Source organism: Ambystoma mexicanum, chromosome 6q (assembly GCF_040938575.1).
Source record: "Ambystoma mexicanum isolate Mex_15411 chromosome 6q, UKY_AmexF1_1, whole genome shotgun sequence".
NCBI lineage: Eukaryota > Metazoa > Chordata > Amphibia > Caudata > Ambystomatidae > Ambystoma > Ambystoma mexicanum.
In genome coordinates this window covers 1,356,713,864-1,356,731,075 of record NC_090937.1, presented here as the reverse complement: position 1 = coordinate 1,356,731,075, position 17,212 = coordinate 1,356,713,864, and the positions used below count along the sequence as shown (strand labels likewise).

The window sequence follows — 17,212 nt, the reverse complement described above, 5'->3', positions numbered from 1 at the left end:
CGTCTTGAGCGCCTCCAAAATGAAGAACTTGAAGGGTCCCCAGCAAAGCACTATAGTCCACACTGCACAGGATGAGCAGGGGTGGACTGGGAACCAAAAGAGGCCCTGGAAATGACTTTCAAAGTGGCCCCATATTACACATTTTCAGCAAGCCAAACCCTTTTCCTATGGGGACATTTAGAAATACCACACAAAAGAGGCCCAGGGTGCAGAGGCCTACCGGGAAATCTCCAGAGGTCCCTGTAGGCCAGTCCACCCCTGAGGATGAGAAGATTATACAGCCAAAACAAAAGGCCAGTCAGTGGCTCCAAAAATTGAGCTGGGTGGGCCCATGGAATCAAACAAAGGAACAGCAGGCCTCCCCTGGCTCCTCACCTCAAACTCAAGAAAAGAACTTCACAAGGCACATCACGTGCAATATCAGCTGTGCACTGATGAATGTTCCAAGAATTGAGCCTGGATGGCGCACAGGCGCTTTAAAATAGAGCTGCGGCCATCCTGAGCCCTGCACACAAAATTGCCACCAAACCTCATAGTCTGTCCCCTCTCCGCGGCCCGGTTGACTGATCCGATCTCCGTTGACACTCTTAGAAGTCTCCGGTGTGACCCGGAGTGCCCGTGAGCCCCCTTCCGCCTACAGCCTCAGGCTGACGCTGATGTGGTCGGTTCGGGCTCCACGGTCGCTCGGGCGTGGCTGGGAATGCCCCTTTTATTTATAGGGCACGCGACGGAGTGCAACGTCACTCTGCCGCATGCGTGTGCCAGTAAAGGGGCAGTACCACAATTATCATAGTTTAGGATAATGGGGTGGCCAATCAGATTCCAGGGGTAGCACGTGCCACCCCAGGCCACGCCTCTGCCAAGCAGTGATTTGTGCGCTGCTGCTTTTTCTTCCCAGACATCCTACTCTTTGGTGTGCTTTTATGCACAACTGCGCCTGCATACACCAGTGTCCTCACACACCCTGCCATCTCCAGCCTCTTCAGTGCTTAACCCAGGGCATTTGTTACACGAGAACACCCTCACTGCATGCTCTTTATCCCTTTTAACATGCACGTTTATTTTTCTGTTTTTTTAACAACCTCCATCGTTTTGATGCCAACAAGTCATGTTAACATTTCCTGACATTGAACATTTATGAGCAGTAATTGCATTAATCTTTTACAGGTCCACAGAGAGCTGCTGCTGGAAAGAGTGCAGCAGCTGAAGGGTCAGGAGGCCAGACTTGGCGAGTATATTGCTTCCTTGCAGTACCGGAAGAGTGCTGAGAAGGCAAAAGATCTCGAGATTCGCATTGCCATCATAAATCTGCAAGCCTTGCTCGTGGAAGACTTGTGCACCTCACGCACTCTTACCGTGTCAGAGTGCACACAGCTTCTACAGGAACACCATAACGTGAGTAGCATTTTGATATATTAATTGGGGGGAACTCTAAAATATGATCATGTTTTTCCCTAATTTCTTTTCCTTACTTTGGAAACATAAGATTTATTGAAATTCGTTTTCCATTTGGAAATGACTAAAGCTCTGTCGATGTGAAACTACATATGAATAGCATATGTATTTCTGCCACTCTTGGACTCTGCGCCCCCCACATACCATTATAAAGTGGTGTATCCTAGCCAGTGGAAACTATGGCGAGTCATCTTCTGCGAGCCTCTCCTTGACGACTATTATCACAAGACGCAGTATGCATGTGCACGGCACTTGAAAATCAAATTTAAAAAGGATGTGGGCACATGCAAAAGGAAGGATTCGAGCACGCTTGCCAAGAGCAACATTCCTGCATTCTTGGTGTCATTGGCTCATGGCTTCCCTTCGTTTACGTATTCCTTCTGTGCAAACCGAAGCCTGCAAATGAACCAGCTTTTTGGAATCTGCATTCAAGGTGAAGGTGCTCCTACCATCAATGAAGCCTCTAACACACTCGGTTTAGCACTTTGAGACCACACCTCACTACTCCCATCAGCCAGTAGAAAGGTAGCAAAGAATGCCAAAACTGCCATGGTGATGGACTCTGACTGCCCATTCTACAAAATACCCTGGTGGTCCATACCGGCAGTGCCATGTAAACACATTATGCTTTTCCGGCCTCTTACTGGACAGGGACATTTAGAAGCCATGTGATTTAGTATTTGATAGATGTGCCTCAACAGGTTGGGTCTCAGGGTATCTAATGCTTCTTATACACTAGCATCTTACATCCACATCCTTGAGGGGTAAAACAGTATGCCCCATTGCAGACGCAGAAACCATCCCAAAAGATTGGTTCAATGGCTTGGGCACATCTAAACATATACTTAAAAAAGGTTGAGCACAATGGATTCTAATGCCTGCTCCATGACTACTGAAGTTTTTATGCAGTGTGAACTCATACACGAGGACTGCTGGCTTCTTGGGATCCACCAAGCACAAATTACTAGAAATATTTATAAGTAGTGCAACCCAGACCTGTTTAAGGGCAGGTGTTAACTGCAATTGTGGAGTTGAAACCTGTATTCATTAAAGGCATTCAGTTTATTGAAGGACAAATCTCAAATCAAAACTATTTAGTATGTGCAGCATGCACAATGAATTTGCTTAACCCAATAATTTGTGCCAACAAATAATCACCTAGCAGTTTGTCAATATTCTAAAATGAAAATCTATCCATCTCATTCATGTCTGATTCATATAGCAAAAACGTGATATATATATATATATGAAATGAAGCTTTTCAAAGGAAAGGCAGCGAGTGTAATGCACTACAGAGAGCAGCTGCAACAGGAGAAAAATATCCTTGCGGCAATTAAGTGGAGAAAACACCTCGGTATTTCCTGGCAGCACGTTTACTTTATTAATATAAATGCATCAGGAAAGGAAACCAAAAAGAACGACGCGTTTCGCGGTATGCAAACCGCTTGATCACGTAGGTTTACAAACAACATAGATGATGGACTGCAATTTATCCCCCAACAACTCTCTGATTGCGCATAGAGAGTGTCTACCTGCTAGAAGCCACTAATTCAACATGTTTTGCAAGGCAGCCATCTTGGAACAATTGGGTGGTATATGTTACTCATAGGAGAATACAGACAACTTCCTCTAACATATACGACATGGATGACAGTATTAACATGATTTAAAATCCATTCATAATTTCAAAATCCATGCCGAAAGGGCAAAAAATAATGCCACTTGAAATAAAGCAGTTACACAAAGAAACCATGTTTCTCAAATTCCGTTTTTTTGTGTGCCCATAATCCGTTGACATTGCATAAAAGGAGGAAGTAATCAAATATTGCTCCTGGCTGCCTAGTGACAATCAAAAGCAATAGTAGCCTTTACAGGGTGCAGATCGGCTCATATGCCTTTTGACCTGCTCAAACATGGATGTGCTTCGCTATATGTATGATGCTGTGATTGCGTATAACATACAGCAGGCTTGGATAATACTTAAACGGAATGCATGTAGGCAATAATACCTATTTGTTGGGGTTTGTGCAAAAATGTAAAAGATAAAGATTTTGGATTTATGTGCAAATAGCATTTTAGCAGCAAAAATACATATTTACATAGCAGCGATTGAATAAAGTGCATAGTGCTCTCCGTCCATGCATGTACCTCGCCTATGAATATAGGGCTCTGTAGTCAGTAATTTAGTATATGGATTTTAGTATCCTATTTATATAAAGTAAAGAATATCTCTATTAATTTATATTTCTCACAGAGTCTGAGGTAAATGCATGGGCTACTAATGTGTTTTTTATAAGAAAACTAGTGCAGAAAAAGTTTTCCTTTTGTAAAGTGCAAAGTGCATACAAATATTGCTTGATTGTAAAGTGCTAAACTTCCAAATACATAAAATGACCTATAAGTCATATTAATAAGAAGTTGACCCATGTACATGCATCCTAATGTTTTAAAAGAAGGGAAGTATTCCAAATGTAGTATAAAAACCTTCGGTGTTCAGTCCATATAGAATTATCACCGATTTAACACAGTAAAGCAGGTAAAATCCAGTCCAAAAGTCTCTGTGTTGAAAAACCACTTAAAATAAGTATCAAAACCTATACAGTTACATATTAAAAAAAATGGTTTAAAAACACACCAAAACTGTGAGAACAAAACCCCAGACCGTTATTATATAAATACACATATAGTAACTCCATTATCATCAAAGATTTAAGAGGTATGAAAAAGACAAATATGTGATACTCGGAGACACATTGTGCATTTCATTGCTCAGGGCATAGCGCGTATTATTTGTGTACCCTAGTCTATACTTGGAAAGAAAAAAGCAAGCCTATGAGACATATGAAACCTGGTCAGAGCAAATCTGAGACAATATCTACTAGAACCTCATGTGCAGGAAGGTATATAGTTCCTCATCAAGGTTGTGACCCCTGGGTTTTTTTGTCTCTAGGTCTAAAATACAGCTGGTTTCTAACTGTCGTAATGTTAATTCACGATTGCCTCTAAGTGGTTTGGTGATAGTATGTATACCAAAGAAGGTAAAACCCTCTAGTTTGCCTCCATGTTGATTCTTAAAATGAAGGGCCATAGGGTAAGTCGGATCGGCATTCTTAATTGCCCTGATGTGCTGTAGCATCCTTAATTTAAGTTGTCCTTTGGTGCTACCGACATACCACTTGTTGCATGGGCAGTTTAACACATATACCACATATTCAGTTTCACAAGTAATTCTAGACACAATCTTAATGTTCTCTCCTAAAATGGGATGTAAATAACAACTGATGTTAACAGCATAGGTACATGCTTTACATTTAGAACATTTTTGGAAGCCCGGTCTTTTGATGTTCATCCAACTGGCTCCTGATTGGTTAACTAGAGGACTCATGAAGCTGGGTACAAGAGTATCTTTAAATGAAGGCGATCTACGGAATGTGATGTTAGCTTTAGGTGCCAATAGCTCGCCAAGATGTTCATCTAGTTTTAAAACATGCCAATGTTTTTGTATTACTTGGCAAATATTTTGGGCCCTGTTACCAAAGGTCAGAATCAAACGTGTGTCTACATTGTCCGTGATCTTCGTTTGGACAGCATTAGAAACCAGTAGTAGGGAACGATCCATGTCCCTAGCTGTTAAAAATGCTCTTTCCAGTACTTTGATTGGGTAGCCTCGATTTTTGAATCTCTGAGCCATCAGGGCACATTCGCTGTCAAAGATGTTGATATTAGAACAGTTTCTACGTATGCGTATAAATTCCCCATACGGAATGCTCCATTTTAAGGCTGTGGGATGGCTGCTCTTTGCATGTAATGGGATGTTTGAGCTGGTTGGCTTTCTATATAGGCTGCTGATAAGTTCGCTATTGGCCACTGAGACTGCGATATCCAAGAACACTATGTCCGTCTTGCTATGACTTTCTGTGAATTGAAGGTTGAGCTCATTAATATTTAATATCCTCACAAAGTCTAGCCATTCCTGATCGCTGCCATCCCAGATCACAAACAGATCATCGATGTAACGTAGCCACAGTATTATTTTGTCTGTATGTTGGATGTTGCTCGGATGCCAGACAACAAACTTCTCCCACCAGCCCATTGTCAAATTCGCATACGAGGGAGCAAACGTGGTGCCCATGGCGGTGCCTTGAAGCTGGATAAAGAACTCCTTATCAAACAGAAAACAGTTGTTGGTTAAGCAGAATCTAATCATCTTTATTATCATGATGCCATATGGCATATAATTCATGGATCTGGTGTTAAAAAAATACTCGCATGCTTTAAGACCATCAAAGTGTCGGATTGATGCATAGAGGGAGACCACATCTAGTGGTGTCAGCAAGTAAGACGTTTCCCATGGGATGCCTTCTATTCTACTCAAAAAGTCTTTTGTATCCCTTAAATAAGAGGGCAGAGTAGTAACGAAAGTAATCAATGTTTCATCCACAAACCGTGATAGGTTTTCCAACAATGCCCCACATAGTGTAACAATTGGTCTGCCTGGGGGTCTGGTCAAGCTCTTGTGAACTTTAGGCAGAAAATAAATTGTTGGAATGGTGGGAAATTTGGGTTGTAGAAATGTGCAAATGTCTTCGTCTAACAGGTCTCTCTCCTTCCAAGTCTGTAAAAGATTGGCCAGTAACACACTCATGGCTTGGGAAGAATCACCTTGTAATTTAGCGTAGCAGTTTTTATCTGTTAGTTGTCTATGGGCCTCCTTAATATAGTCATTCCGATTCATCATGACTATATTAGTCCCCTTATCTGATGGTTTGATTATATACTCCGTCATTGCACCAAGTTGTTTCAATGTGCGTTGTTGTACTGGGGTTAGGTTTGTTCTCATAGGCTGCTGTTTCTTCCGGATCTTTTTGAGATCGTTGATTACCAGGTCCTGGAAAGCCTCAACATGGCCTCCCGGATTGAACATGGGGTTAAATTTAGATTTCATTTTTAATGCTGTTTTGCCTGGCCAACTGGTATCTGCATTCGTTAGTTCAAGTTCTTGATCTGTATTGTTCATATAGTCTGCATTTTCAAATTCCAAATCTTCAAGGATACGTAAAGTAAGAGTGTCCTGAATGGAGATATCTGTACGTCCTGGATAACAGGCTTTGGGTTTCGGTTTACGTGAAAATATGGCAAAGAATTTTATATATATATATTTTTTTTAAACTTAAAACTTAGAAAATAACTTGCAAGAAAGGTACAACAAATTGCTAGACATACTATTGCATTAACATTTGTTTCAGGCTAGAGGATCTAACCATCCCCAAAATCAAAAAGCAGTGCCAGAAGCAAATCACATTCCCAAGCTAATGAAGACTCGGAATTTCGCTCAACAACTATAATTTCACCCCCTTATAAATGGGGAGCACCTAAAGCAGGAATCTGCAACCTTTGGCTCTTCAGATGAATTTGACACTATCTCCCCTCCGCATTAGCCAGCATAGTCCATGTTGAAAGATGATGGGAGCCACACATTGACGACCCCTGTCCTAGAGCTTCAAACATCTAATCCATCACCTGGCCCTTTAGGTAGACCATCTCAAAGTCTTTACTGCGGATTATGTGTTCTTACTGAAAATGTGATCATGGAACGACCTCATCATTTTTTAGCAGTGCTCTCGCTGTTGAAGAGGTTCCCTTATTATTAAGACTGAATTTTGATTCAGGATGAGATGGGAGTGGAGGCCCTCCAATAGACAAGGTTATATTGAGGCAGTTGCTAACAATCTTGTTGATATAGTCTTCCTCAAAATGTATTTAAGAAAGGTGAAATACAATATGGGCACACCAGCCAGATTCTGCAAATGCCATCAGAAGACAGGATGGCCTTTTGAAACCTTGGGAGCTTACTTACATTCTTCTTTTATAGGAGCAAATGCAACTTCCTTTGATTTACTGTAGCCAAGTGCAGTTGTCATCTTTCTCTTTTCCTCAGTCGTGCCTCAATGTTCTCCACAAAGGTCATGACACTGAGAGGCTAATACCACCACTCCTCAGCAGCGACAACTTGCACGTTTTTCTATTTATGGACACCTCATTCCGGACATTACATCCCCAGTTGTAAGTATGTGCCATCTATAGAGGATGTGTAGCTTATAGTAAGTTTTCGTTCAGCTTCAAGACTTCCTACATTTTACCTCAAAAATGGATAGATCACTGTGGTAATTTTGCAGTTTATAGTGGAATAACATTTCCTCTCCCAGAGAGAGAAACCGAGAGAGAGGACCATCATTATGTAAGCCACCTGCAGCTTTCCCAATGTTTACATCTACCTCTCCCTTCATATCTTGCCAATAGTTGATATTCAGTGCAAACTTTTAGGAAACAAGAAGAAGCCAGGCTTAACAGAATAGCAATCACAACCTTCTACCTTTGGATTCAAGAGCACAGGGGCAACACGCTGGTCTTGGAAGAAAGACCACTCAGTGCAACAGAGGTTCGAATCCCAGATCTGCACTTAGAAACCGAACTTGGGTATGGTATTAGGCACGTTATAAAAAAATAAAATTAAAATAAAACCTGTGGTATGCTGCTTAAAATAAAGGCGTGGATTGGTTTCACTCTCTATGAGCAAACAAGCCAGTCTGGCAGGGAATGAGAATTAACTACCACATGCTCTAAGTAAATAGTAGGTAATCTCCAGTGAGTCCAACCCTGTCCGTTTGAAACCGGATACAGCATCACTTGGTAATTCTCCCTTCATAGATTCAGTCACATGAACCGTTATCACATGATGTGTATCTGCAAAGTCTGCTAATGGGACCTTTTCTGATCATGATCTCTGTTCGTCTCAAGTCCACACCAACTCTTATTTTGGTGTGTGACTTCCTTGCTGCAGCAATTGGTGCTGTCCCCAGTGCTGCATCCATGTGTTAAATGATGTCCCCGTTCAGAATTGTCTTTAACTGACTCTCCACATATTGCCAGATGGCTATTGGCATGCTTCCTGATTTGCATAATTTTGGTATTTCGTTAGTCTGAACACAACCCCCCCACCTCCGCAGTGCTACCATTCGGAAGGCATTACTTTTGCTAAAGGGTTTACATTTGCGCCTAGCAACTTGACTATGTGATTGAGGTCTAATGTCATTATTGACAAACCCTGTTCCCTCCTTTCTAAGTTTAGAACTTTTTTCCACAAGATAGAATTGCCCCTTCACTCTTTACCCATTGAATATATGCAATAATTCTCGGTATACTGTTATGTTGATTGACATTAATTGCTAGTCCCTGGATTGATAGCAGGGCATTGTAGTACTTATTTTAGTCCTTGTGTACCCAATTGTTGGCATCATTCCTGAGAGATAATAGTATGTTGTAAACATCTTTTATTGTGTTTTTTTCACTCTCACCTAGCGTTCGGTGGCTTCTTTTCCGTTGTCCTGTACAGTGCGCCAACTCATTGGCCACAACTTCATCTTTCCCTTTTCTCTTGCTTTTCACAATTTTTTAATTTCTTCTCTTCCTTCAAACTTACACAAAGGGAGCCCACTTTTCACATTTATTGCACTTCGGTTACTGCACTGGGCATAACATGGAATAAGGCAGGTACCTGTTCTAGCAACACTTAAAGCACTTACCCCATAACGTTCTATATTCTTTGTTTTTCTCCCAGTTCTTATCTGCTTCACCACCCACCATCTTTAAAAGGCCCCCAATTCTCCACTTTGTTTACCATGCCCCATTCACTCTGCCCTGGTTCTTTACTCTTTTCTTTTTCTGCCATTGTCGTCAGGCCTAATATGATAGTAGCTTGTTCTGTTCTTCTCCTTCTACCTACTTCAACCCCACTTTGCTCCCCCCACCTATTGTTAATTCCGGCACTACCTCCTTTGACATAGTAATGCAGCCGCCTGTCTCTCGCTCTCCTTCGCACTCCCCACCACTCCTTATTATTATCATGCCGTTAATATAGCTCAGTGGGTTGAGCGCTCGCTGCTGCGATCTGAGTGTGATCTGCAGGTCGCAGGTTCGAATCCTGGCAAGGCCAACTCAGCCTTTCATCCTTCCAAGGTCGATAAATGAGTACCAATTTCGGTTGGGTGATATATAAATAACACATCATGATCATGATCATTATCATTGTTAACTAGCTCTTACTCTATAATTTATGTCTCCTGACCCGTTTGATAGCAGCTTGTTTGTCTCCTCCCCCCTCCCTCTCTCTCATCTGTTTTCGCCCCCTTTTCCCCCTGTAGCATTATCTGAATCTGTTGTGAGGCCCAGTAGGATAGTTGCTTGTTTTGTTCTTCTCCTTCTCCTTCTCCCTTACTCCAACCCCCCTCGACCCCCACATATTGTTACAATCACGCACTACCTCAATTGTCGTCAGGCACAGTAATGTAGCCGCTTGTCTGGCTCATTCTCCTTCCCGCCCCCCTCCCCTCCTTATCATTTCCATAAGAGTTTGCCCTGTTTGAAATGTCGCCAGGCTGATCACGATAGTTATTTTTCACATTCTGTATGTATCAAGCTATCAAGGACTGTATGAATGTCACTGTTTTCTCCCATGTTCCCACACTGCCTTGAAGCGCTTTGAAAGACATTGTCTATGGGTGCTATATAAATAATCAATTCAATTCAGTTGTGCACAGATTGGTGTGTTACACCTTTTTGAGCACACTAATTCTCTATTTGAATTTCCAGTCGGCGAAAGCATTTATTTCACTGCTGCACTGTTTGTATGCATGGGTGCCAGGTTCATACGGTTCTGCTATCCTTCTAAAGCCACAGGACATGGCTAATGTCTTAATTACAGAAATATATGAATTGGTTAATTTCTCTTTATTGCTGCATTCATCTTTCCCTTGTAATAATTGTCAGGCGGCAACAGCACTGCTCCATACTAGTTGAAACACTCTCTAGTTTCACGGTTTTATGTCTGATGTATTTTCCTGCACAGCTTTTGTCCTGCAGGCCCCACGGGATGTGTTTTTTACTGTGAGTTTCCTTTTCTCTCTAGCCACAAATGAATTATCCCATGATGCCCCCCTTTTCCTCAAAATAAAGTTTGGCTTGCCTGCCATGTACAAATGATTTCCATTTTCTTTCTTGGCGAGTTATTCCAAAATCCAATGTCCCAGCTCTAAGTCTTACCCCCTTTTTTTTTTCTTTATAAATGTCACCCACCCTGTAACTTCAGCTGTCTTAATTTGTCCTTGTTTTGTGTGATTTATATGTTATCCATATTTGAATGTCTGTTTATTGAACGTTAATGCCCATATTTGTCATTCTGAAATGGGGACCGTTCATATCTCATTCCTTCCATGTGGGGAACCTATTCATGTGACTTTCCAGAATGCAGATTTCTTCCAGGGTGTTTGCTCATGAGAGGCAATCTCTGTACCTCTGTCCTGAGAACTTCTGCGTTCGATGCTGGCCTGATGAGTACTATCCATGTCTGCCATACCACCAAGGATAAAGGACTTCCACACGCAGAGTTTCTTCACTGCATGCTCATGTCTCCTTAACGCCTAAAGCATGCATAACCCACGTATTGTAAGCATAGACCAGCTGCCAGCATCTCACTTGGCAATGCGGTCCAGGGATTCACTGCAATTGTAATGATGCAGAAGTCCATCAACTGTAAGTGTTTATATGTTAAGGAACATTGAAATCTCTTGCTTTGGCCTATGCAACATGGTCAGTCCGCTGACCCTGTCAGGCGGGGATGGAGACCGTTCTCAGCCAGGGGCAGGAGGATTCCCAGAGTCAGTCCTTCCCAGACCTTGCTCTCTGGCCCATTCTACCTGGCTTGGTGAACTAAGTACCACCTTCTCTTAACCGATAACTGTTGTGAACAATTCTAAACCGACTCTGTCTCTTTTCCTCATAAAACATAGCCTAGAAGGCCTGGCGGTGGAGGAAAGAGCAAGCAACCTAACTGAGCCGGCGAGGTACTGCAATACCATGAGGAGATCCATACATCAAACTGGCAATCCAGGCGCTCTACATGAGACAAACTTTAAACTGGATCCTACCTTTAGTGGACCTAAAGAACAGTCTGCATATCAAACAGGCAATCCAGACACTCTGTGTAGCCTGATAGCAACCATGGAATGGACTATACATTTAACAAGCCATCATTACACCATGCAGGCAGAAATACAAATTCTGAAATTGACTAGACTTTGAGTGGCTGTTGTTACCAAATCCCACAAACCTGCACAGAAGGGGGAAAAAAAGCAATAAGCCTGTTATATTTGTGTGCGTACCTGTAACAACGCCCCTGGAGAGGAAGAGGCCAATGATTGGATTGGGGTACCACCTGAGGGAGAGAACAAATGGAGGAGGAAAGTGGGGGGAAAATGGGCGTGGACATCAAGGCACTGTGGGTTGTTGGGTGAAATGAAGGGAGGAAAAGGAGGTCTAACAGACCAGTTGAAGGAAGGATGGTGTAGAGGATTGTGAAGGAGGATTGCTGAAACAGTGTGGAAGAGGAGTTCTTGGGTGGTGGGAGAAAATGTTAATTGTGTGTGGGAGTGCATGCAAGGTGAATGAGTGAGATTAACGGATGGATAGCAGGAAGTAAATGAAACTGAGTTTGAAGGTGACTGAGCGATTCGAAGGAGAATTACTGTGGGAGAAGTTGTGGGTGGAGAGGAGAATAGTAGAGTAGAGATGGAAGAGTAGCAGAGTGGGAGAGTGGATAGGGAAGAGTAGTAAAATGAAGAAGGGAGGGTTGTCGTGCACAAAGGGGGAAGTACATGGGGGTAGAAGCAGAGAGTACAGGAGAATAGAAGTAGAAAGTAGATCATTGGAGGGACAGTTAGAGAGTGGGAGAAAAAGAGGGGAGAGAGTGTTTAAGGGGAAGGGAAGAATAGAACATCAAGTTGAGGAGTACAAGAACCTGCAAGAAATTGACAGAGTGGAACCTTGGTGGTTGGGAAGCATCTTGATAACATGTCTATTGTAGAACCCTGGTTAGGATCAATCTGCATTGTTTCCAGGTGAAGTGAAATAGAGAATGTTTACCTTTTGGTCATTATGAACAATTTAACTATTAGACATTTGTGTTACCGATCTCTAGTTAAAAGGAACCCCTCAAAGGATATGAAGGAGTGTTAAGAAAGGAAGAAGGCAATGAATATGGCAAGGGAAATGTGCACGGAATCGCACAGTGAACAACTTTTAATCTAACAACGTGCATACAATACCCAAGACTCGTGTATACTAAAACCCAGGAGTGCAAATAGAGTGAAACAATAATACCAATATATGAAAAGGGATGTGGGAAAGCACTTAGAACCTCCTTATGACTGAAAGGAAAGTCGGCAAACTCCTTACCCACTATGCTATTACAGATACTGACAGCGCTAAGCCCACGTAGAGGGCAAGCAAGGACAGGATCTGTGAGCTGACACTCTGGATGATACTGAATAAGGAACTTAGAAACAGTACTCACGAGGACCGGAAAAGACCACTTGAATGTCAGTAAACCCATGAACCCAGTTGATCAAACAGGGACCCAGAAGGCTATAACAGCAATGGGTGGAGGATAACTAAATACATAAGACCCAAGTCAAGGGGCAAGTAGGAATGTGATTATAGAATAGTGAGGAAAACAAAAGGCATTCACACAGGGACTAGTTACAACAGCACCCCACACCTAATAATCAATGGGAAATAAATGCAGAAGTGCAATGGAAAACATGGAATGGATCCCAATAGAAAGTAAGGATCAGGAGCAGGGAAAATGATATCACAAAAGGAAACCTTTCCCACCCATACAAGGAGAAAAGGCAGGAAGCTAAGTCTATAAAGGGAAAGACTAATGCATCAAGTTTTTCAGTAGCAAAGGACAGTATTAAAGAGACAGAGAACACAGGCAAATTGGGCAGCATCAAAGGATAAAGCACAGAGAAAGGCTGCCTGCAGACAGAGGAAGGCAGAAAGGGAAATCGAGAAATCAGAAATCAATTAAGCACATAAATCTGAAATCCAGGGCAGAGGAACAAGAAACAGGAACTAGGAACGAGGCACAAAAGCTAGGAACAAGGAACCAGTCACAACAGGAACACTGCAACAATGACCAGCACTGGACTGAAGCAAACGGAGGCTTTTAAAGCTGCTTAACGAGCACCCCCCTCAGGTGTGCCACCTGCTGCACCTGCAGCCACAGTTGTTGCCTTTCCTCCACCCAACCTTGTCCTGCAAGGGAGGAGGTGAAGCAGTGAGCCAGGCATTCTGGGAAGCATAGTCATTAGATTAAAGTAGCATGCTGGATGCCAAAAACCTTGAATGGATCCGGAAGGCAAGTAACTTGGAAAATAAGGTTTTAGCGCTCCCAATTCATCACAGCACTGTAGCATAAGGTTCGGAGGAAATGTCCAGTAGGGAATAAACCCTAAAACATGCCCCCAAGTGACAGGAACAGGAGCGAAGGGAGCGAGCCGTGACAGTATACCCCCTCCCACGGCCGACTCCAGGCGACCGTCACCCGCACAAAACATCTTCCTTCCATGACAGGAGCGCTTTGTCTTCGGAGGTGGCACTGACGGAAACAATGACCCGCGGGCAAAAGCAGAGAGACTGGAATTAATAGAATCAGGCCGAAGTCTAGAAGAGCCATAGGCAGGTTTTCGGTGAGGAAGATACTCATGGGTCGAAGAAAGGCATGAAGGACTTGCAGGACCGAAGCAGAGTTGGAAGGTCCAGGAAGCTCAGACACTGGGAGCGAACACTCATACATCATTGAGGAGGGAGGCAGGCTGGTGCAACATGCTTTAGACAATGGTAGATGCTCTGGTAGCCTCCCTGCCGAGAGCGGACACACAAATAGCAGGTTTCAGGAAATGTTCATGTTCAGAAAAAGAAGGTGGCGGCCGAGGTAGAGGTTCGGATCTTCTCCCGTCATCCATCTGGGTAAAGGCCTGTGGTTGAGGGTGACCAAGGTTCGACTGCATCTGTTCCACGCCTTGGGGGCCTGGAAGTCCAATGGGTTGTATGAGGCTGGCACTCCTGGTGTCAGTCATCTAGCCACCTTGTTGCACGTGGGATACCACTGCAGGGACGTTTGGCATACCGATAGGAGTGATAGACGCAGTACTTGGTACATCAGGCACACTCGCAGCAGGAGCAATAACAGGCACATCTTGAACTGCAGCAGTCATACCCTTCCTTTGGCTACTTGCACCCGACTTGTGCTGCAGCTGGGGGGCCGTGCCCGTCCCCTCCCTCAGACTCATGTGGGATCCGGCAACAAGAAATCTGTCAAGCGGCTGATCCAAACTGGCCCCCAAATGCAAACCGTCCAGCCCGCTATCCTGGTCGGCTACTTGTTCGGTGACTGGGCCATAGTGGATGGTATCCGTCTCCTTCTCGTAACACTCCAGGCAAGTCCAACGGCCTTGCATGTAAGGCCCTCCCGAGTCGTGATCCAGCTTGATGTTTCTGGAGAGAGAGCTGGCAGAAGTCTCAGACTCAGATGTTGCATATTCGGGAGGCGCTGATGCTACAGTCAAGCAGTTGGGAGAATCAACTTGTGTGAAAGGCAGGCATTCTGGTGATCCCCCTGAAGCATACGAAGGGCAGGCTGGACGTTCATCCGTAATAAATGGTTGGGATTCAGGAGGTAACTCTGAAGTAGAAGAATATGCAACATGCTCAGATAGAGTAGACAGGTGCACCTCCGATATTGGCAGCAAGGCTGAGCAGGATACAGGTCTCTCATGAACTGAAGCCAAACTAGCAGTAGGCTCTGGGACGGAAGACATGCACTCAGGATGTGCTACCGGAGGCTCCATGGCTGAAGGATAATCTGCTGGATGAGTCACTGTAGCCGAAAACAGGCATGCCAGAGGAAATTGTGAGGCTGAGGGCATGCAAGCTGGAGCCGTCTCGTTAGCTGAAGACAAACTTGTCAAGGTCTTTGGCTCTGACCACGTACATGGTGAAGGCTCTTGAGTGACTGGCAGACATAGCAATTGTTCATTGATTGAAGTCACATGTGTCAACGATGACTGCAGAGCCGTGGACTGGATAATCGAAGAGTCAATGGTTGTAGGAGGACAGACTGAAGTTCCAGAAGTTAACAGACACATTTGTGGCTCAGGAATGGAAAGCACCTTTAGGGCGGTTGACTCCTTGTCACCAGTAACCAAAGACTGAGATGTACCCATGCCGTCCCTCTCTTTAGTGGATGACACAGAGTCTCTTCTTTTTTAGAAGTCAAAATCAACCAGAGGAATCACCATAGTAAAGTCTCTGTTAATCAGCATTTCGTCAAATGTTCATTCGTCTGTCTTAGCTTTTGAAAGTGGCATATTAACAATCAACAGTTCAGGAATCGCCTGCCGGGTCTTTGGTTCAGTATACTGTGGAATGAGTCCATCAAAACAAGAATTCTGTGCTGTCTTTGACTGTTCGTTGTGAGCAAAATTGGCAGAAGGAGGAGCGAACACAGAGGTAGCATCGTTTTCCACATCAGCTTGAATGTCTACTTCAGTCTCAGCAGCTAGATCAAGGGCAGAACCTAAGCCTACAGTAGTGACTGATTCTGTGTATGCCACCATTGTGGATTGTGTTTGGAAATCAGAAGCATGTATGTGTTCAAGCTCAGAATTATGACAAACTGCTACACAGGAAATCTTAGGTAAAGGAGTGGCTTGTAAATCTTCAGCTAACAGCAATTCCTGACAAACGGTAGAACAATTGTCAGAACCTGTGCCCTGAATAAGTGCTGTGCTAGAAAAAGGACTTTTCACTCTCAATAGATTTTACATAATGACAAGTATCATGACCTACAAAAATCTCCGCACTCAGGGACTGAACAGTATTCACTTCATCAACAGATAAAGTTTGAGGTGTATTCAGAAAAGGCTGTAAGGTTTTATTCTCCTCTTGTAAAGTAATGTATTCTTGTTTTAACTCCTCAAGTTCAGCTTTTAGCATGCCCCGCCTTAACTGTACATCCCTATCAGTAGGCACAGGGGAAGGCATGGTGGCATCAGGGCTGGATCCTGCCCTAGCCATCCGGATGTGCACTGATTGTACATTGTCATTTACTGCTTGCAGGTTTTGTGATCTATACTCTCTCTTACCGACTTGGTCTGTGTTTCCCTTAAGCAGACTATTGACATCAGACCTCTTGGCATTAGGGACTACAGTAAGTACTTGTGCAGAGGAGTAAGCTGTAGACTGAGGGCTGAAAACAGAAGATAATCAAGGAACCGCTCCATTCTTTATGTTTGAATCATGAAACTGTTCAATCTGAGATAAAGCACAACCGGAATCATGGGGTTCAACAACAGAGGTACTTGTGTGTAATAAATCTAGCAGTGTGTTGTTTTCCGCTGCTAAGGCTTGTGCGAACATAGACTCTGGATCAAAATTAAAGACAGAACTAGGATCAGGCAATGTACGATGGACCATCCTGTGGGAGAAATACTTTGCACGTAAATACCCATTCGTGACAAGGAGTTCATTTAAGTCAGGATCAGTGATTTGATTGTCACAGGTAAACGTAAGGGAAGCTTTCTGTACAAACTTGTTAGTGGCCTTGCTGCCTTTCTTTCTTAACTGGCCATATTCAAACGGGAATAACGGCTGGTCATTCTGTTAAGAAAGGAAGAAGGCAATGAATATGGCAAGGGAAATGTGCACGGAATCGCACAGTGAACAACTTTGAATCTAACAACGTGCATACAATACCCAAGACTCGTGTATACTAAAACCCAGGAGTGCAAATAGAGTGAAACAATAATACCAATATATGAAAAGGGATGTGGGGTAAGCACTTAGAACCTCCTTATGA

General features: G+C 43.4%; 1 protein-coding gene across 2 annotated transcripts in view; it reads left to right on the top strand.

Moving 5' to 3' along the window:
• EVC2 (EvC ciliary complex subunit 2) overlaps positions 1-17,212 on the top strand; it is a 1,020,434-nt gene that overhangs the window by 605,850 nt on the left and 397,372 nt on the right. For both annotated transcript variants that reach the window (XM_069631972.1, XM_069631971.1), the window contains exon 17: positions 1,168-1,395. In XM_069631972.1, coding sequence (XP_069488073.1) covers positions 1,168-1,395 — 228 coding nt within the window. The remainder of the gene's footprint in view (positions 1-1,167; positions 1,396-17,212) is intronic.